At 36.6% G+C, this 22783-nt stretch overlaps 1 protein-coding gene across 1 annotated transcript in view; it reads left to right on the forward strand.

The window, feature by feature from the left end:
• The window catches only part of LOC120246339 (bifunctional heparan sulfate N-deacetylase/N-sulfotransferase 3-like), a 132483-nt gene that overhangs the window by 14599 nt on the left and 95101 nt on the right, over positions 1 to 22783 (forward strand). The window contains 1 exon segment of the mRNA XM_039253807.1: positions 20531 to 20716. Within this exon segment, the coding sequence (XP_039109738.1) occupies positions 20531 to 20716 (186 nt within the window).

Below are 22783 nucleotides of genomic sequence, written 5' to 3' on the forward strand. Positions count from 1 at the left end.
CCTGAGTGTTATGTGGAAACTAATTTGACAATAAACTATTTGTAAAAAAAAAAAAAAAAGATTAGAAGTACAAACTTCCAGGTATAAAATAAATTAAGTCATGAGAGTGTAAAAAAAATAAATAAATAAAAAATAAAGTCCTGATCCCATAACTAGAAATGATTGATTTCAAATATAACTGCTTAACTTTGAGGCTTTCCACATATATGCCTTTCCCATCATTATAGCCCTTAAACATTATAGTTCCCAACATTATATGTTCCAAAATATTATAGTGCTACTCCTTAGCATATTTCACCCTAAAATGACATAAGAGTCTGTGGTTGTCAAGGGTTATGTCTCCCTTTGCTGGCCACCCGGCCATATAACTGTTAGCTTTTTGGCCACTTAGAATTTCAGAGTACTGATGCTCACTTATCATGGATCTGTATTCTATGTAAACTGCTGGAGCCAAGAAGTTTGGGTAGTTGATTAAGTATCCAACTTAATTGTATAAGAATTCATAAAATATGATTTTCTCTTGAGGATATAGAAGGCCAAACAGTTAATGGATGACATTAGGAGCCCATACTTGTCTTTGATCTTCAGTGACTGCCCAAAATAGATATGCAGCTGCAAGTGCACCTTGGGCATGCACTGATACTCTGTCAAGAAAATGAGAATAGTGCCCTCCATACTGATATTGTGAAAATGTTCTGATAGAATTTTCAAACTCTTGTGAGATGAAGAGCCTCCTTTCCTCCCCTAGAATATAAACAGAAATAGTAAACAGCATGTAAGAGTGTGTAAACATAGTCACACTTTTTAATGGAGAGCACTAAAAATCCTATCTTGATGCAGCAAGCATTAATTCTGTCATCTTCAAAAGTCTAAGACTTACTGGTAGAAGCAACATTAATCAGCAAGAGAGTATGTGAAGAAGAAAATTGCTTTTATTCTTTAATCTGCGGAGAAAGGAAATTGTGAAAGAAGAAAAACATAGAGTAAAAGAAAGCATTAATATAAGATTAAAAACAGAGAAGTAAGCAGGGAGTTTTTTGTTGTTTGTTGTTTTTGGTAGCTTTCAAAAAACTAGTTTATCAAGGCAGATGTGATGAATGACGTGACATTAACTGCTATCTATATTTCTCTGCAGCTAGATAGTATCTAAATAATAGTATTCTATTATTACTTGAATGGATGGATCAATAAATGTTATGTTTGTACTTAAAACAAGTATAAATACTTGAAATTACATATAATGAGAATAGACATGCACAGGAATTATATACATTTTTTAGAATTCTCATCTAAAAAGCATCATGAATTTAATAATTCAGAACTGAAATTTGCCTATTCTTAACCTCCTCACTCAAGTGCAAAGCAAAGGACATTTTCTTCAAAATTTCATTCCTAAGTACAGGTTGACAACCCAAATTATGGTCCTGAAGGCAGCAGAGAACAGTCATGAAGGAGCTTCAGAAATAAGACCAAATGTGTTCTTTAATGTTTAATCAAATATAGGAGCCATGGATTTATTTATTTATTTATTTATTTATTTTTTGTCAGCAAAGGACAGACAAGAAAAAAGACAAATCCAGGACCAGTCCCTCCCAGCCATAATCCCATGAAAGAGAATATATATGTAAAGCGATTGAGAACAGTGATTCGCACCTCACAAACAGTGATGGCAGCTGTTGTTTTTATTATCATTCTATTCACTATCAGAAAACTGCCATCTTCAATTTTTGCCTAGGCTCCTGCAAGGTGTTTAGCGTGACAGGTGAGAAGAACCAAAATCCTCAAGTTTAAAAGCTTATTCTGAATTGCTATGACATTTGGTTAATGTGAATTCTACACATTTTCTAGACATGTGTTAACTCTTTTACTTCCCATGAAGGCATTAGGGTTACAAAGTGGCTTTGCTGCTAAATTTAAAGAGGTTTATGTTTTTTATACATTCTGTATTATTTCCTTTAATTATTATAACAACCCTGAATTGTAATTATATTCATTCTCACTTTGATAAGGAAACTGAAAATCAGAGAAATACAGTGACTCACTCAGGATTATAAAGCTCACTAGGGGTAGAATTAAATCCAGAAATCCAGGTCATCTAAAACAGCATATATTGTAACCGCCCAGACTTCTCACTAGCCTCTCCACCCAAACTTATTCAAAGGAATAAGTCTAGATTTCCCTTCTTCCTGGAAATCTAAAGGAATATTTGGTAATTCTGATAACATAAAGGAAGTTGAGAAACTAGACATGGAACTCATTTGGTAACTTTTCCCTGAGGATCCCAGAGGTCCCCTAAACTAAGACAGGCAGGGTTTCTAAAATGTTGGGAAAGGAGACAACTAAATCTGAGGATCCTTCCACATGAATGAGTTTCTTTTGTCACATATAAATAGAAAGGCTACTTTATAATTCAACGGAAATTATTCTAGAGGAAGTTTTGTCTCAACCAACAACTCACTAGATGAAACAAACAAAAGCTTAACCTGTGCTAACAGTGCATTTCTAAACTGGGTGGCATCCTGCTTTTCTCCACTGGCTTAGAAAGGCTCTGAAGTTAAGAAAGCATGAGTGTTTCTCCCAGTGAGGGATCTGAAAGAACATACAAAGAAGCAATGTGCTGCCCTGGGAGCAAGTAGGTATTCAGACAAGATTGGAGCTCATGGATAAAATTCAATATTCAAATGAGCAATTGAGTTAGAAGACATTTAAAGTATGTTTCCAACTAAGAAAATCTGAGACTATGACATAAAACTTTTTTGTCTGAGCATTCTCTATCCCCATCTATAACCAAATACCTGTTATTTTCGTTGAGTTCTAGCAAATACATCTGATTTATTATCCTTTTACACAATTGGACATTTCCATCTCACAAGGGAATTTGATGTCCATTTTAATTTAGCTCTGAAAGCTCTATTTAATAGCTTATTATGGAAGATCAAGTAAATCCTGTAAGCAAACTTGCATTTGATGATTTCAGCCGCCAGGAGATACAGCTTTAGAGGTTGATTAGAAAATATTTTTAGTTGTAAAATATGGGCTCCTTCAGGTATTAAAATGAAATGTTAATAAAGGTGGGGTTTTTTTTGACAAGGTATCCATGTCTGAAACAAGAATTAATTATGATATTTGTTAATGACCTACATCACAGTTTGAAATACCTATTGTATGGAGGTGCCTGAGAGGCTCAGTTGGTTAAGTGTCTGACTTCAGATCAAGTCAAGATCTAACCTTTTGAGAGTTCACACCCCATGTCAGGCTCAGATCCTCTATTCTGCTCTCTCTCTCTGCCCCTCCCCTGCTTGTGCTCTCTTTTTCTCTCAAAATAAATAAAATAAACATTTTTTAAAATCTGCTATATCTATTATACAGCTTTAAAACTTGGCAAAATTCCATTTAATAAGTAAAATAACTTATTTCATTTAAACATCAAAAAAATCATCTATCTATCTATCTATCTATCTATCTATCTATCTATCTATATCTATACTCTCAAAGAATTAGATCTAACATTTTTGGTAAATTATGGTGGCTTAATTTTTAATGAAAAAATAATTAGTAGAAATTTTCATCATAGGATTCATTGCCAATATCAGATGACATTTAACACTGTAATATACAATTGTATTAAAATTAGTAATAGAACAATGTTTCTAATCCTGAAAACAGAAAATCTTGCCGAGTATTGTACTTTTTGACTGCATGATCATTATTCCTTCAAACAGTGTCTTTTGCCTTTGCCCCTCTTCTTTTCCAAGTTCAGCAGAACTGCTAATTCACATTAGCTGAAATGTCTAGTGTCAAGTATGCAACTTTTTAGATTAGTGAGCACATTAACTTTTGTAATATGGAAATAAAGATTATAGTATCAAAATGTAATTTAAAATATATTGAAAGACTTGCTGGCTTAAGGAATATATGATAATCTTTTAATTAGTTTGCTTGCCAGCTAGAGAATGAATGAATTCTATCATTTTTACTTCAGTGAACCACTTCATAAAAAGACACATTCAATTTTTATTTTATTAATATTGAAAACAAAGCACTATTCTTGTGGTCCTAATAGAAATAGAGTTCAAATCAGAAGTGACGTCCACTTGGAGCTGGTAACCACTTCTTGAGTTACCCAAGTAGCACAGTTTTTTTTTTTTTTACAAATAGTTTATTGTCAAATTAGTTTCAACATAACACTCAGTGCTCATCCCCAAAGTGCCCTCCTCCATGCCCAACCCCCCCTCCCCCCCACATCCATCAGTCCTCAGTTTTTGTCAGCATTCAAGAGTCTCTCATGGTTTGCCTCTCTCCCTTTCCCCCACCATTTCCCCCCTTCTTCTCCCCCTTGTTCCTCCATTAAGTTCCTCCTAATCCTCCTATATGTGCAAACATGATATTTGTCCTTCTCTGCCTGACTTATTTCGCTCAGCATAACACCCTCAAGGTCCATCCATGTTGCTACACATGGGCAGATTTCATTGTTTCTCATTGCCATGTAGTATCCCATGGTATAGATAAACCACATCTTCTTGATCCATTTGTCCGTGGATGGACACTTAGGCTCTTTCCCTGTTTTAGCTATTGTTGAGAGTGCTCCAAGTAGCACAGTTTTAAAAAGACACTAGGATTATTCAGAGCATGATGACCAATATGTTGAAGTCTATAATTTTCTTCATATAAACAATAGCTGAAGAAACTTGGTAAGGCCAAGAGACAAAGAGGAGACCAAAGAATGTATTATCAGGACTAATATTCAACTTAAAAGTACAAGGATGGCCATGCCAGTGATTCTAATATTGAAATGTGTCAGTGCTACTACCCTTATCCCCACTATCACCTCATATCCTGTCCCAGGATGTCCCAAACCTCCCAACTGCTCAGCAACTAAAGAGGCCTGGCTCAGAGTCTCCAGCATCCACCTCCAGCTCAACAGCTGGCAACAGTTCTGAATGAACAGTGGATAGCATGCCAGCTGTTATTATTACCCTTGAGTATAATCAACTAATTATATGATTTAGAAGGAACTTGAATAAGTACATTCAGAAAGTAAGCCATAGAAGAGGGAATACAATCCTATACATTCAGGTAGAGTTTTCTTCTAATTAGGTTCTTTACATAGAATGGTGATTAACACTAGTAGGTGCTCAATGTTTGGTAGATGAAAATATAAATATTTCTTCCAGATCTTAAGATTTTATCATTATTGTTTAAAAATGTAGGTTTTATTATTATATGGGTCTGGTGAGTTCATCAGATGAGGAGACGACTGCAATTGAAAAGCTAGTTACTGAAATTTCCAAAGAGAGAGCACACCACACCATCTAGGGCCCCATGGTGTAGCATTAGAGTCAGCAGTGGATAGAATAAGGGAAATGCATGGACAAGAGCCTTTATGGTAGTTCCTATAAGAAAGGCCAGACAAGGCTGGGTAAACAGGTTTAGGATGGGCTAGTTGGATGATAATTTCAGTCATCACTGTTGTAAAGGGGCTGTTTCTAACTGTGTTATACTTGGCCCTGAGGTGATGAGGGCAGGGAGGTAGCAGCTCAGCTTAAGAAGGAAGTGATTGTATGGGTGCCTGAGTGGCTCACTTGGTTAAGCATCCAACTTCAGCTCAGGTTGTGATCTCACAGTTCATTAGCTAGAGTCCTGTATCGGGTGAGTTACAGTCCCACTTTGGTTGAGTCCCACTTCTCTCTCTCTCTCCCTCTTTCTCTGCCCCTCCTGGGATTCTCTCTCTCTCTCTCTCTCTCTCTCTCTCTCTCTTCCTCTCTCTGCCTCTTGCTCCCTTGCACATTCTCCTCTCAAAAAAAAAAAAAAAAAAGGAAGTGGTTGAGAGTAGGGACCCTGAACTGGTTGTTTTGCATTTGAAGAGCATGCTCTTGGATAAGTGTTTAACTGTCTTTAGGAACTGGATAGCTCTGGGAGAGGCAATCTTCCCAGGGTCAACAAGGTCTCAGATGTCAGAGCATCAGAAATACAGAAAATAAAAAAGCATGATTAATATAGTTACATATACCTCTAAGTCATGTATCTTGAAGCATTCCATAGGTTTTTCCTCATCATCCCAGTTGCCATAATTGTACAACATATAACTTGTCGTTCTGTTTCTGTATATATGTTGACTTTGTGTGACCATTATTAGAACAGAAAATAGTAAAATATTTTCCTTTTATGTATACATTACTAATATTTAGGTAGCCAAAGAGCACATTTTTTAAAACCATCATATCACACCTGTGTCTGCTAGACCTTCTGTCCATGAACTATTAAGCCTTCAGTATTTGTTTTTGTCCAGTAGCTTTTGTTAACTGAATGCTAGCTTTGTGATTAAAACTGCCCCTTTAACATTTCATATTTGTTATATGTTCAGTGTTTCAGTATATCACCATACTTGTAAAGATTGATTCTGTTATTCAACACGTATTACATATGTCCTAGCTTTGGATCATCCATATATTTTACAAGTATATTTTATCAGTATGACTTTTGGATCTTCATCAAGTTATTGATCAAGGAGTCTCAGAACAGTACATCTTAAGGTAATTAAAAATCCACGTTTTATTATTTTTAAATACCTTAAGACATGCTCTTCTGAGCCTGGAATATATTGAAATACTTTATTACAGTTTACAATTTCATTCATCATGTCTTTTCATCTAATTTTATGTTTATACCGTCATACATAGTTTGAAAAGCTGTTCTCTTTGACAGGGGAAGTAGAATCTGAAGAGATACTGGGCATTTCTGCTTTTTCCCCCAATCATCAAAGTATATCAGCCTCCTCCTTTCCAACTGTGAACATGGAATAATATTCTTTGTTTATCTTCTACTGACTAGAGTTGTTTTTAATTAGCAATTTATGGAAAATAAATTTAGCCTCCTTCATATTATTTTTTACCATTTTTGTTTATTTTGTTTTGTTAGTTGTTTTTGTCTTGTTTATTTGCACTTGCTTTTATCTCATGTACCTGTTTTAAACTCTGGTGTATGTGAGGGCCCTATAAGCAGTTTCTTTCCGTAATAGCTAACATTATTGACCCTTCACTGTGTGGATGGAACTCTTAATTAATAATCTTATTTGTCCTCTTATTAATCATATTTAATTCTTATCTCAATCCTCCTGATCTCACCTCTGTTTTACAGAAGACAAAGCTGATATTTGAAAGGGGTTAGTAATTGCTCTGATCCACACAGCAAAGGCACAGTTCTGGCACTTAAATTCAGAGGTTTCTGACTCTTAACCACTATGTTAAATAATGTTTTCTTCCTTGTTTTGAATAATTATAATTCTCTAGAGAGAATTACACTTTTTGAATCCCCGAACCTTCTTTAGCTATATTCCTTTAGTGTATTTCTAGCAATTGTTTCACCTTTTTCTATCAAAATGTTTTCAAATCTGCTATCCAAAATTGAAATTTTACATCTAATTATTTTCAGAATTATATATTTTAAGCATTTTGAACTCTAAGATGACATTTTTATCTCCTTCCCAGAGTTCAGTCACTTCCACATAGACTGTAGAATCTGAGAATATTAGGGGTACCTGGGTAGCTCTGTCAGTTGAGCATCTGACTCTTCATTTCAGCTTGGGTCATGATCCCAGGGTCATTGGATCCAGCCCTGCATTGGCTCAGTGCTGAGCATGGAGCCTGATTAATATTCTCTCTCTCCCCCCCACCTACTCTGTCCCTCTCCCCAGCTTGCGCTCTCTCTCTCTCTCTGTTTCAAACAAACAAACAAACAAACAAAAATCAGAGAACATTAGAGTAGGAGTGTTGAGGATGGAGAGAAGCAGAGAGAGTGGAGGTAAGTAGACAAATTGGATTACTATGTAAGTAATTAAGGAAGAAGAAACAAAGAACAGCTTTAAAACTAACAGCTGAAGTGAAATTATAAAGGAGAGAAATGTAAAAACTATTTCTGAAATAGGATCAATAGGGCTTCTTATTGGATGGATGATGAGGAAGCCAAAGATTTCAACAGGTCAAAAATAACATCAAGGTAGGAGCCTAGCAATTTTATGTGTATACTTATTTAAAGTATGCAGATATAAACTGCTGCTTTTCCTTAGAAGCTCTGTATTTCACCTACATGTCGATACCCCCTCCTACCCATTCTACCGAGGCACAGCATTTTTTTTTCTCTTTTGTATACATCATTACACTTTGGAAAGTGGTTTTGATTGCCTCAGGAATTTAGAATCCTTTTCTTTAGAAATTCCTTTCCAGATTACTTTTATCCATTCTATAGGAAGATTTCATGCTCCCTAATAAGCTGGAGAGTATAGAAAACTATTCCTCAATTCCTTTCCTTTCTTTTTCTAAAAACAAAAAATTCTACATTGCATCTCCAGCACATGTAGGGTAATTTAAACTGGTTTTGTAAAAAGGAAGATAAATTTAGTCCATGTCCTACATGAAAATAGTCCCGCACTGCCCAAATTTATTGGACACAAAATGATCTAAAAGCCTTTATGAAATCTCCAAGAAACTCTTCGTGGTGAGCTGGAGTCAGATGCGGGGATGGAGCTGGGGAAAGGTTTATTTCCAGATCCATGCGTGCTGCTACTAAATTTTGACTTCTCCTTCCTTTTTGAGTGTCTTACATTTAGTTAAAATGGAAGAGGCATTTGTTTTCTGACAGGTGATCATAAACATGGCAGGGATGGAAGTGATGGCATAAGAAGAAATGACACTGAGGTCCACACACATGCCACCCTTTCATCTGCTTTGGCCTTTTCACATCTCCCCCTCCATGTCCACAATCATTCAACTATTTCCATGAGTTCTTTCTTTGCACCATATCCTGCTCCATCCAAGTGCTTTCAACTCCCACTCCACTTCTCCATCTTTCGCCCTAGGCCTGGATCACTGCAGGAGCATCCAAGTTCACCTCCTTACTGCCCCATTCTGTTCAATTTATGCTCAGATCAGGGAACGCTGTGACACTTGAAGTTCTGTTATTCTATTCCCCTACATGAAGCAGAAGTCTGCATTTTAGTTAGAAAGCTTCGGGACTCTCCAGATGAAATGCAGGAAGAGAAATTTGAGTTCCATATATATACCAGTCATCATGCTTAGTGCTTCTCACATATCCTCAATTAACATCCTCACAACACAACTTGTGAGGCTGATCACCCCCCTATTGAAAATGGAGAAAGTGAGGCTCAGAGTGCTTATATAATTTTCCATAACTCATGTAGCCAGTGAAAGCTGAGAAAGGATTTGACCCCAGGTCTGTCAGGCTCCAAAGCCCATGTAACGAACATGGTTTGTATAATTGAAAATTGCCATGCCATTGATACTGTTATTGACTGCTATTACCAAAACGTTATAATCAGAATGTTGTTACTTCCCTAAAGAACTATTTTAAATAAATTCGGAATGTTAAAATTTGACTTTCTACAATGTTTTTCTTTTAAATAGGTGTTTATATAATTTATATAATTTCTTGTGTTTATGCAACCAACACCATGAGTGTGAACTGTCCTGGTGGCTATTATAAATACCAGAGGATATGCAGTAGTTATAACAAAGAGCAATATCAACTTTTTTATTCTGTCTGGAATATTAAACTTCAATTAAAACTGATACTAGACAGAATTAAAGATTCCTACTCTAATCAACCCTGTGCATGTTCAGAAAGATTGAATGTGTTCGCAAGTACCTTGGGAATCTGAGACTGTCCCTGAATTATTTATAGCTTTATTATCTCTCAAGGACCCCAAAGGTCCACATAAGACTCATCACTTCAAACTTTGAGAAAGCTGGACTGGATTAAACTAAACCCTCCGATTCCTCTATTGTGTCTGCAGATCATTTTATTTTTGGTTATTTTGCTACAGAATTAAAAAAAAAAACTTCATAAATTCAGTTTTTTATATTTCTACAAAATCCTTCATGTGTTTACTTGAAGAACTTGCAGCAATTCAAAAAACTCAGCCTGGCCTGTGTAAGGTACAAGTGTTTACATCATTCCTTTGAGTGTTCTTATAAATGTACAACCTTTAGTGGCATGTTTACTTGTGAAACACTCAACAGTGATATGACGACACTTCAAAAATTCTGAAGGGAACTCGAAGATAGGAAAGCAGCATGCTCTGTTAAATAGAAACTTCCTTGAAATAGATTATACCATTACTAGGGAAGACTAGAAGAAAATCTGTCACCCTCCCCCAAATCATTCCTTCTTAGAGGTTACCAGTGAAAATGAAGTTTAAATTTCAGTATCAGTGCTGAATTATTAGCTTAAATTTTGTTACTGGAATTTCTTAATGCATTTGGCGTACTAAATTTCATTTCAGTTTTTCAACTTAGTTGTTAACTTGGAGTAATGCCTGAAGGGGAATATGCGATGTTAAGAAGGGTTTTATGCTGATATTGCTATTATAGCCTTATCAAATTTATGGTTTGCCAAGAGTATTTTTACCACATTTTATCCATAATATTAATTTCCATAAAAATTATATACTTTTTTGTAAAACTTTTTTTAGGCAAGATTGATAGTGATAGTATAGTGTATCTTCTTTAGGAATGTCTCCTCTTAAATAAGAATGTTGAAGAGTTTTTTAAAGAGTAGGAGTGATATAGAAGGATCCTTAGTTTACCTTTCTTTCTTTGTCTTTTTGTTGCTTAAAACAGAAAGAGAATATGTGGCTCAGTCCGTTGAGCATCTGATTCTTTATTCTGACTCAGGTCATGCATCGGGCTCTGCTCTGAGTGTGGAGCATGCTTAAGATTCTCTCTCTCTCCCTCAGGCCCTCCCCTGCTCCCCTCCCTCTCTTCCCCCCTCCAAGGAAAAAAAGAGAATATTAATAAATTGAAAGGAAATTAAATAGTAATTGACCAATAATATTGTTTATATTATATCTGTCATTCTATACAACTTTTTATCATTAATGTTATTGTCCCTACTCGGCAAGCAAGGGAAGTGAGACTTGGTGAGACCTACCCAAGATCCTACAACTCATGAAGGGCAGCACAACGTTGAGCCAAGTGTTCCTATATATTTGGAGAAAACTCCATGATACTATGTGGTCTCCTTATCCCTGAGATTGTCTGGTAGACACCAACCATTTCATTGTTTAACACCTTTAACACTAATCCAAAGACTTGTGTTACTGTAGACATGCTTCTTTCATATCCAAACTATAAGACAAAGAATATCATGTTCCTGGGTTTTCTGGACTCAGGGAAGCTCACATAGGCCTTGGTGTCACGTTCTCATTGGGGTTTCATTTTATATGCATGATTGATTGAATCAGTGGCATGTGCTTGAACTCAATCTCCAGTGCTCCACCCCTACCTGGAGGTCAGGCCAATATCACCTGGTTCAAAGCACCTCCCCTCTAATTACATGGGTGGCTTTTCTGGCCTGGACACACCCTGTTCCTTTTTTTTTTTTTTTTTATAGTTTATTGTCAAATTGGTTCCACATAACACCCAGTGCTTATCTGCACAAGTGCCCTCCTCCATGCCCATCACCCCCCCACCCTGTCAGCCCTCAGTTTGTTCTCAGCATTCAAGATCCTCTCATGGTTTGCCTCCCTCTGTCTCCCCAACTATTTTTCCCATTCTTCTCCCCCATGCTCTTTTGTTAAGTTCCTCCTAATCCTGCTATGCATGCAAACATATGGTATCTGTCCTTCTCTGCCTGACTTATTTCGCTCAGCATAACACCCTCAAGGTCCATCCATGTTGCTACACACGGCCAGATTTCATTCTTTCTCATTGCCATGTAGTATTCCAGTATATAGATAAACCACGTCTTCTTGATCCATTCGCCCATTGATGGACACTTAGGCTCTTTTCATGTTTTGGCTCTTGTTGAAAGTGCTGCTATGAACATTGGGGTCCATGTGCCCCTATGCATCAGCACTCCTGTATCCCTTGGGTAAATTCCTAGCAGTGCTATTGCTGGGTCATAGGGGGTTCTACTGTTAGTTTTTTGAGGAACCTCCACACTGTTTTCCAGAGGGGCTGCACCCGTTTACATTCCCACCAACAGTGTAGGAGGGTGCCAGTTTCTCCACGTCCTCACCAGCATCTAGAGTCCTCTGATTTGCTCATTTTAGCCACTCTGACTGGCGTGAGGTGGTATCTCAGTGTGGTTTTGATTTGTATTTCCCTGATGAGGAGGGATGCTGAGCATTGTTTCATGTGTCTGTTGGCCATCTGGATGTCCTCTTTGGAGACGTGTCTGTTCATATCTTCTGCCCATTTCTTCACTGGATTGTTTGCTTTTCGGGCGTGGAGTTTGGTGAGTTCCTTATAGATTTTGGATACTAGCCCTTTATCTGATATGTTATTTGCAACTATCTTTTCCCATTCTGTCAGTTGCCTATTAGTTTTATGGATTGTTTCCTTTGCTGTGCAGAAGCTTTTTATCTTGATGAGGTCCCAATAGTTCATTTTTGCTCTTGATTCCCTTGCCTTTGGGGATGTGTCAAGTAAGAAATTGCTGCGGTGGAGGTAAAGGAGGTTGTTTCCTGCTTTCTCCTCTAGGGTTTTGATGGTTTCCTGTCTCACGTTCAGGTCCTTTATCCATTTTGAGTTTATTTTTGTGTATGGTGTGAGAAAATGATCTAGTTTCATTCTTCTGCATGTTGCTGTCCAGTTCTCCCAACACCATCTGTTAAAAAGGCTGTCTTTTTTCCATTGGATATTCTTTCCTGCTTTGTCAAAGATTAGTTGGCTGTACATTTTTGGGTCCACTTCTGAGTTCTCTATTCTATTCCATTGGTCTATGTGTCTGTTTTTGTGCCAATACCATACTGTCTTGATGATGACAGCTTTGTAGTAGAGGCTGAAGTCTGGGATGGTGATGCCTCCTGTTTTGGTTTTCTTCTTCAGTATTACTTTGGCTATTCGGGGTCTTTTGTGGTTCCATACAAATTTTAGGATAGGGACCAAACCCTGTTCTGAATCATCTTGTCAGCATAAGCTTAGATATGGTCTCAGGAGCTGACCATCAATAACAAAGTCATTCCTATCACTCTGGAAAATCTTAAGGATTTCAATCTTATCTCCCAAGAACCAGGGATGATGAAGACCAGCAAATTCTTAATTATACAACAGCTGCCAACAGAGGATGAGCTTAAACTGTTAAACCAAATGTATTAAAAACCACATGATCAACAAATCAGGAGACTCTAGATGCTGGTGAGGATGTGGAGAAACGGGCACCCTCCTACACTGTTGGTGGGAATGTAAACGGGTGCAGCCCCTCTGGAAAACAGAGTGGAGGTTCCTCAAAAAATTAACAATAGAACTCCTCTATGACCCAGCAATAGCACTGCTAGGAATTTACCCAAGGGATACAGGAGTGCTGATGCATAGGGGCACATGGACCCCAATGTTCATAGCAGCACTTTCAACAAGAGCCAAAACATGAAAAGAGCCTAAGTGTCCATCAATGGGCGAATGGATCAAGAAGACGTGGTTTATCTATATACTGGAATACTACATGGCAATGAGAAAGAATGAAATCTGGCCATGTGTACCAACGTGGATGGAACTAGAGGGTGTTATGCTGAGAGAAATAAGTCAGTCAGAGAAAGACAGATACCATATGTTTTCACTTATAAGTGGATCAGGAGAAACTTAACAGAGGACCATGGGGGAGGAGAAGGGGAAAAAATAGTTGGGGAGACAGAGGGAGGCAAACCATGAGAGACTCTTGAATACTGAAAACAAACTGAGGGCTGATAGGGGTGGGGGAGAAGGGAAAGGGGGTGATAGGCATGGAGGAGAACACTTGTTGGGATGAGCACTGAGTGTTATATGGAAACCAACTTGACAATAAACTATGAAAGAAAAAAAATAAAAATAAAAACACCATGATCATCACTGCAGAGTTTTCATGTACCAACCAGCAAACAGAACTTTATATGATGAATTTAATATCACCATGTAAAAAAAAAACTAGAAATAAGTTTATTGGCCAAATCTATAAAAATTAACCAAATTTATGTAAATATGCCAATCACATCATAGGAGGTTATTACTTCCTTAAATTTATAGGTGAAAAATTATATGTTAGTTTAAGATTACATCATGGACTAAAAACAGTGCATTTATGCTTAGCATCTGAATATAATATCACTTCTAAAACCATACAGATTATGTCAAATAAACATAGAATTTTAAATCTGAGCCTTAGTGACTACTTGCACAATTGAAAAAAATAAAATATCAGATTCCTATACTGAGATAATTATTTCTTTCAGGATCTTTTATTTCAAGCCATACCAGAGATACTGTCATTTATTAGGGGAACAAATTTTAATATTGACAATGTTATTCACTTCCAAACCTTAATTCCCTAGCCTAAAGATACACCCTGACTTGCTTGGTTTAGTTCTAGGTAAAGAAGGAATTCACGTCTTTGAAATTGTAATTTACATCTATTGTAACTGCTACAGAACTCCTCCTTCTCCAGATGGGAGAGAGGCCCCCTGGGCTCCCATAAACTAAACTTTATGTATAGCCCATTAGTTTCACTTTAGGAAAAGAAACTGTCTTTAGAAGCTTTAAAATGCTCCTCAAATTCAAGGGAATAGTTTCATAAATCATTTCCTTCATATATATACATATATATATAAACATATACATATATATGTATATACATATATATATATATATACATAGTGTGTATGTGTGTGTCCGCACTCATATGTCTTTTATGTTAAAAGGTTCTAATTTATTTTCCAAACATGCTTCTATCATATGGAAATATGTATTCCTTTCTATGTGAAAAGCAATAGCTTTTAAGGAAGCCACTTTAAAAATCAAAGGCAAACAATATTTTTTCTAGAAACAACTGCGAAATATACTACCAAATGTAAACATACAGAAACTGTATCATAAACCCATGTAAATTGTAAATTTAAATACTATGAGACAGTTAACCAAAGAATGAACTCCTCTATAACTGAGGAAATGGGACACTCTAACCAAAATGAACTGTAAAAAAGCACTTAGAGGTTTTTCCAAATTATGTTGTAATGAACTTTTAGATTTTTTCCACTATAGAATATAGAATGTCTGTTTGGTTGCCTACCATGTGGGTTTTTTAATTATATTCGTTTTCAAACTTGCTAATCTGAGGAATATGAAAACAGGCAACAAGTCTAGTCATAAGTGGAAATTTAAAAGGTTCTTCTATTTATAAAGATTAAAAGGGAAAAATATTAAAAGTAAGTAAAATACCATTCCATTATGCTAAGTGAAATAAGTCAGACTGAGAAAGACAAATACCATGTAAGTAGAATTAAAAAAAAAAAGGAATAAACAAACAAAAAAACAGAAGCAGAACTATAAATACAGAGAACAAACTAATGGTTGCCAGAGGGGAGGGAGGTGGGGGATGGGCAAAATGGATGAAGGGGAGAGGAAGATACAGGCCTCCATTTATGGAATGAGTAAGTCTTGGGAATAAAAGGTAGAGCATAAGGAATACAGCCAATGGTATAGTAATAGTGATATAGTGGGACAGATGGTGGCTATACTTGTGGTGAACACAACATGATGTATAAACTTGTCAAATCACTACCTTGAACACCTGAAACTAATGTAAGAGTGTGTGTCAACTATACTCAAATTTTTAAAAAGTAAAGTACCATTCGTATACTAGCAAGAATTTAAGTAAACATTATCAAAGGTTGTAACAATGATTCTTCAGTATTAAAATTACTTGAGCAGCTCAAATAACCTGAATAACAAATTTTTTTCTCTCTTCTTTTAGTTTTTTGGGGAATTTTTCTAAGGAATATAGGATCATTTTTACTTGATAAAAATATATTATCTTCACATTCTCTATTTGGACGTATTTAAATGTATAATTTATGAAAATCTTGCAATTTTTATTCTATACAGTGTAATTTAAATATATAAGTTCATAATAACAAATAAATGTCTATTTTGCACTTGAATAAAAATTTTTAGCTACAGTCTCAAAAATGTTTTCATGTATTACTCATATAAGTGTTAAATTTCCCAGTGAGGTACCATATGTCCATTCTGCAGGCAAACTGAGAGTTTAAGTGAGATCATTGAGAAAATGAAAGTTAAAATGAGAGGAGGTGGTCAGAATCAGTTCACAAACTTGCTCAGTAATACTAATTGAGTGCTTGCTATTGGTAAGACACTGGGCATCTAGCAGTTGACAAAACAAAACCCAGAACTTAGGGAGCTTATGGTTTCATGAAGAAGAGAGACATTACAAAATAATTACACAGAACAATATTCACTTGCAAACTATGCACTGTACTATGAAAAAGAAATGAAGGCTACAAAGAGAAGTCTTAATGTGGACTTAATTTAGGTAAGGACTTGTCAGTGAAGGCTTCTTTATAGACATGACAGGATGAATCACCAAAAAGAGGTGTCATTTATCCAGGTGAAGAGTTGGAGTAGGGACATTTATACCAGGCTAAGAAAACCATATATAGGAGGATGCTAAGATAGGAAAATGCTTGATGGATTTCATGAAAAGATAAATATGATGGAAATACAGTGAAGGGGGAGAGGGTGGTGGAAAATGAGATAGGGAGAAAAGTGTCATATCATGCAAGGCTTGGAACTATCCTAAGAATTTTGTATTTTACCATAAGTCAAGGGGAAAACAAAGATAGATTTTGAAAAGGACATTACAGGATCATATTTGCGACTTTTAAGTCTTACTTTGGCTACTATGTAGAAAATAGATTAGAGTCCATGAGAGAGGAAAAGAGAGAAGAGTTAGGAGCCTGTGCTAGAAGCCCCTGGAATAAAATGGTAGATTATTCTAGGGTAATGGTGATGACAGAATTAGAGAAAAGTGGATAGATTTAAGATGTAAACTGGAGCTAGTACTGATAGGATATGATAATGGACTGGATTTAAGGAAAGAATGAGGAAATAGGTGTCAAGAACAACATATAAGTATTTCTACATATTTGAACACTAGTTGGATGATGACCAATAGTGTCATTTAATGACATGGAGGAACCCCAGGGAAAGAGCATATCTGGTAGAGATGAGAGGTGAAGATGCAGAGTTCAGCTGTAAGACTCATTAGTCCCACCTGTGTTCTAAGTATTTAACTTCCATTTTATACTGACATAGCCATATTCCCCAGTCTTTTTGGTCCACTAGGAAAATCTTGGTGTGGATTACAGAGTTCCTAGAACTAAGATGCTACTTTTAATCAAGGATTAACAGAGAAGGAGAATTAACTTTTTAAGCTAAAATGTCTATTATTTTAGGCTTCTGGCCCCATATAACAAAATAATAAGTGCTTAATTTCACATTAAAAGGTTTGGAAGAGAATATTCAGTCAAGCATTAAGCATTATACCCAAACCTTCTAAAACCTGATAGCCTGCCTTCCTACCTACATTTTAGCCCAAACTTTTCTGTGTGATAACATTTCAAGTGTTCTTTCTGGTACTGAATGCAAACTTGGGTGCCAATTTATGTTGTCCTTATCTAAATGCTATTTTAAAAGATATTTTCTAACTAACTGTCAATAATTTATAGGCTGGAGCCACATGGCACTGGTTGAGGCCATTTGGACAGATCAGGAAGGAAGTAAGCACAAGAAGAGATATTAGGATACAAGTCACAGAATCCTCACAAGAGAGAATCCCAAAATCTGCGGTGAAAATAGGAAAGAGGGCCTAGCTCTTTTATTGATAAAAAGGTGCCCCAGTGGTTTCATAATATGCACATTATGGTTGAATAGTAGGATCATAGCTTATAAAAAAATGGAGTCAGGTGAGTAATGACAACAATAAACAACAAACATTGAATGTGTATCATGCACTGAATGCTTTCCCTGTATAATACTATTTAATTTACTCTCAACTCCTTTGACATAAGTACTCTATGACTAGCATTTTAAAGACTAGGACAAGGCTTAGAGGTCATAAATCACTTGCCAAAGGCCAAACCAATGGGAAAGGCAAAACCAAAATGGCCAGAAGTGTCTGACTCCAGGAGTGGTGTTTTCTACCACCGTGACAAGCTGCACCAGCACACAAATAAAAGATGAGACTAAAAAGCCTCAGCATTTCTTCAGTGTTAAAAGCTGGAAATAAAAAACAAAAGTTGTATATATAATTTTCCCCCCAATATTGGAGAATACTCCAAAGTAAAGGAAGTGTCCCTGCTGTGCAGGGCCATCCTTTTCTCACATGGTGTTCCTGACGACAGAGACAAACACTGATGGGCATTTAAAACCACCTTGAGCTTTCTATTCATATAATTTCTTACAAATTTGGGGACATTTGAATTTAATGGTACTGTTCCTATCATTGTGCATTTTTCCTTGGTTCTTAAAAACTGTTAACCTGTAACTGTTAATTTTTTCTTTAAATTTCTATGATTGAAATTCATTTTCTTTCATTCAGTACGTTATCACTGCACCCCATTTTTTACACCAATTTAGATGAGTACTTCACTGACCTTTTGTAACACAAAGTATGCCTTGGTAAATTATTTTTAGTTGAAAAAAATTTGCTTTGGCTTGAGTTTTTAAAAAGAAAAACAGTAAAAAATGCAGTGAGATGTTTCAAATCAGTTTTTAGTGAAATTCTAAATGATAAAATAATAGTTGCATAAATATGGTAATTTCTACAAAGATGCAAATAAAATGAAGAACATGAAACTTTCTCTGTCACCCCTCAAAAACACAGGCATGGGTCACTCCCCTCTAATGCTTTTCCTCGTGGCATAAACGTGGGGGTATCCCTTTTCAATAACTCCAACTATACCTGCCTGAACTCAGTCTTCAGTGATAAGCAGAATTTACAAGATAAGAGGAAAGGGGTATTCCAGTTGAGAACAGTGTGTACAGTGCAGAGCAAAGACTTGAAGGGAATCATCAGATATTGGGCATGGGAAGGATGGTTGCTGATAGGAAATAAGGCCATGTAGATAGTATCGGGACCAAAAGTTGAGGGCCCTTTATGCCGTGTAGAGGAGTCTGATACTTAAGGAACTACAAACCATTAGCAACCTGTTTTGTTTCTATGTTCAGGGGCTTCATGTACTTCATCACCTCCTGTTATTATATAAGTTGGGAGGGGGGAATAAAAAGCTAGCTCTACAACCTAGCCAAACACAGCTAGCCTTTTTTTCCATATCCATTTGTAGCATATTTCTATAATATATTTAGTAGCCTGATACTGATGGTATCTCTGTATGTGCAATTTTTCTTTAACGTGAAGAAAAGCCATGACTAATTCAAGCAAAGCCTATTTAGGTGGAACTTTTGAAGACTATAAAGCAATTGAAATTACAGCTATAAAAATAAACTATCAGGAGAAAAAAAAATCACATCTACTGCTGAAGCCATGGGTGATCTTTTCATAAAAGACACATTTCATCTTTTATGCCTGTGCAGTTTTCCTCCATGACAAAAGATTCCTCTATGTATCAGGATTAATGGACCATCTCAAATGAAGAAGAACAATCACATTATACAAGGTTTCCCCACACCCCCTGTAATATATCCAGATGTCGCATAGATTTATTTTTGGAATTTTCTGACCTGGCCAGAATCAACCGAATAGACGATAGTAGTGTGTGTGCATATATATGTGTATGTGTGATTTTAAAACTATTTTTTGTAACTGCACTCATTGTATATACAAAATCTTGACTTCAAATGAACTAAATTTCCAGATTATTTGGCTCTTTCAGTACTTTCTACTTTTACTATAACCAGGACTTCAACCTCAAAGAAAATTGCTCTATAAGATTTAACACATTTTCTCATTGAAAGTGCATGTTTCTTCCAAGGCAGGGAACATAGTCTATTATTGGCCCACATGCCGAAGGACCACCAGAAGTGTAGAAAGCTTGGTAGAACCTGGGCAACAAGCGAAATAAAAATCCTCTTAGCAGATCTAGCAAACCCGGAATGTGTTCTATTCCTCTAATAAAGGTTGGTCTTATTTTGTGGGGAGTGCTGAGTGTTGTTTGTAACAAGTGCTTGTCATTTCACTTATTAAAATTATGAGAAGGAAGAACAGGTGGCTATGACAAGATGCACTAAATGCAGACTCTTTCAAGTTACTCACTAAAACCACTAGTCCTGTTCCACCCTCTCTTCAACACAAATGTGTTAACATCAAGACTGGTGGAATGGTTAGGCTTCATGGTGTCTAGAGGTCTTGATGTTTGTTAAGTTTTTTTTTTGTTTTTTTTAAAAATATTTTTATTTATTTCTAGGAGAGAGAAAGAGACAGCGTGAGCAGGGGAGGGTCAGAGAGAGAGGGAGACACAGACTCTGAAATAGGCTCCAGGCTCTGAGCTGGCAGTCAGCACAGAGCCCGATGCGGGGCTCGATCCCATTAACCGTGGGATCATGACCTGAGCCGAAAGTCGGACGCTCAACCGACTGAGCCACCCAGGCGCCCCTTAAGTGTTACAATAAAATTAAATAATGATGGATTTAAACAAATGTATTTATACCACATTTGAAAATCTTGGGGTAAAAACGGGATCAAAATAAATCTTCCCACATTCTAATTCGTGTATGCTTGGTCTTAGGAGCATGGCATTCCTACGGACATGGGCTATGCGGTGGCCCCTCACCACTCGGGTGTCTACCCTGTACACGTTCAGCTTTATGAGGCCTGGAAAAAGGTTTGGAATATTAGAATCACCAGCACTGAAGAATATCCACATCTGAAACCAGCTCGATATCGGAGGGGCTTCATCCACAAAAACATCATGGTGAGCTTCCTCCGGTATGCATAGGGTACAACTAATTCTTCCAGATTTCCATTCTTCATTTGAAGAAAGAACAAAAGAGGCAAGCAAAATGTTGAGAGCTTAAATATAGGAAAAGCTGCATGTCACAGGAAATATATTTATCATATCCAAGCAGGGGATGTTTTAATTAAAAGTTACCTCCTCTCGATTCTTAAGTATGAAATGTTTTGTTGTTATTGACACTACTACTATTTTTTTTTAATGTTTTATTTATTTCTAGGAGAGAGAGAGACAGCGTGAGCAGGGGAGGGTCAGAGAGAGAGAGAGAGAGAGAGAGAGAGACACAGACTGAAACAGGCTCCAGGCTCTGAGCTGGCAGTCAGCACAAAGCCCGACGCGGGGCTCAAAACCACGAACCGCGAGATCATGACCTAAGCAAAAGTCGGACGCTTAACCGACTAAGCCACCCAGGCGCCCCTCTCTGTATATTAACTATGCAGTTCTTGTATTAGTCAAACTGTTCTCATTACCATGTCAAACCAAACAAACAAAAAATTCAACTACTTACAGCAAGAAGCTATCTGTGAAGTCCTACGTAATCACTAACAGATCATAATACAGAGTACAAAAGTAATAGATGATGTTAATTAAGTCATTTACATCCATTGTCAGATTCTCTCCAAAGCTTCTCTATTTTGTTTTTTTATTTTTTATGCTGGTAACAAATGCACACTGTCAAGGTATGTTATTACCTGATATTTTGTGAGGCCTCCCAAAGTAATTAAATCCTACTTTTTCCCCAAATTAGAAAATCCAAAGAGTACTGGTGAAGTCAGGGATAGGCTTCCTGATTTAGACACATACTGGGAAGGAATACCACACAGAAGAACACTGTGTGGTGAGGCACTGGAACTCTCTGTCAAACTATGTTTGACCAGATGTCTATTTTCTAGAATTAGGTGTAAGTGACTACTGCAAAAATTACAGAATGGATAATGACATTTAATCTGGCTGTGTCAGCTGCCATCTTGACTTTTTCCTCAATAAAAACTGTTGTAAATGCTAGATGGGAACAAAATGGCTCTATTTTATCCCAGTCTGCCCTTCTTCTTTACTAAAAATAAATTCACTATGCCTCAGGCTGTCAGCCTTTTGATCAGAGAGAGTTTAGGAAACTTGGGTTCTATTATAGTTTAATAGTATTCAAGAGTATTTTAAATCATATGCAGCCTTAGTAGAATAGTAAACTTACATCTCTAAGGACGTTATTAAATGTTGTTCTCTTTTGTTTCTGTTTTTCTCTGTACTGCCAGAAAATTTGCTTGGCTATGTCCCATGAGATATGTTCATTTTTTTATTTCTCCTGAAAACATTTTACCTGTATTATAAATGCACAAATCTTGCAGGTAATAAAGGCTGTAAAAAATTTCCTGTTTTGACAAAGCTGTTCCTATGGCTCCAGTTTGGTACCAATCCATGGGACCCTCTGTATTCACTTTGTGGGCTCTAGGATGAGAATTTCCAAGTGGGAAATGTTCAGCAGGCAGTTGATTATGGAGTAAAAGAGAGAGGACAGGGCCTGGAGTCATCCAAATAGAGATGCAAGTTAAGACCAAAAAAGCCAATACTCCCTCCTAGGGAGAGACTGCAAAAAACAAAAAATCATACCCATATTTTGTTTTATGACATGAGGGACTTTATTTTAAAATATTCACAAATCAAATTCCAAAGGCCTTAAATGAAACTCATTATCTTCCCATCAAACCAGCTATTATTGATTCTGCTCTTCCTAATTCAGTTCTGCATTTCGAACATCACACTGGCCACTGCACCCTCCAACTTCCAGTTTTGACATTCCATCAATTATTCCTTTATAATAAGGTTTTATTTCCCTGAGTTTCCTACAGCCTAATTCACCGCCTTGATTTCATGCGTAGACTGCATTGTTCATTCCTACTTTGTCTGTTTACAACTTTTATCCACCCCTTGCACTTCAACCTAGCCCATAGGTAGTGACAATCTTTTATTTTTATTTTTGATCAAAACCAGTTTTATTAAATAACTTGGAGTCATTTCCTTCCCTGTTCT

This window comes from Hyaena hyaena, unplaced genomic scaffold (genome assembly GCF_003009895.1).
Source record: "Hyaena hyaena isolate Hyena2069 unplaced genomic scaffold, ASM300989v1 scaffold_466, whole genome shotgun sequence".
In the NCBI taxonomy this organism is placed as follows: Eukaryota; Metazoa; Chordata; class Mammalia; order Carnivora; family Hyaenidae; genus Hyaena; species Hyaena hyaena.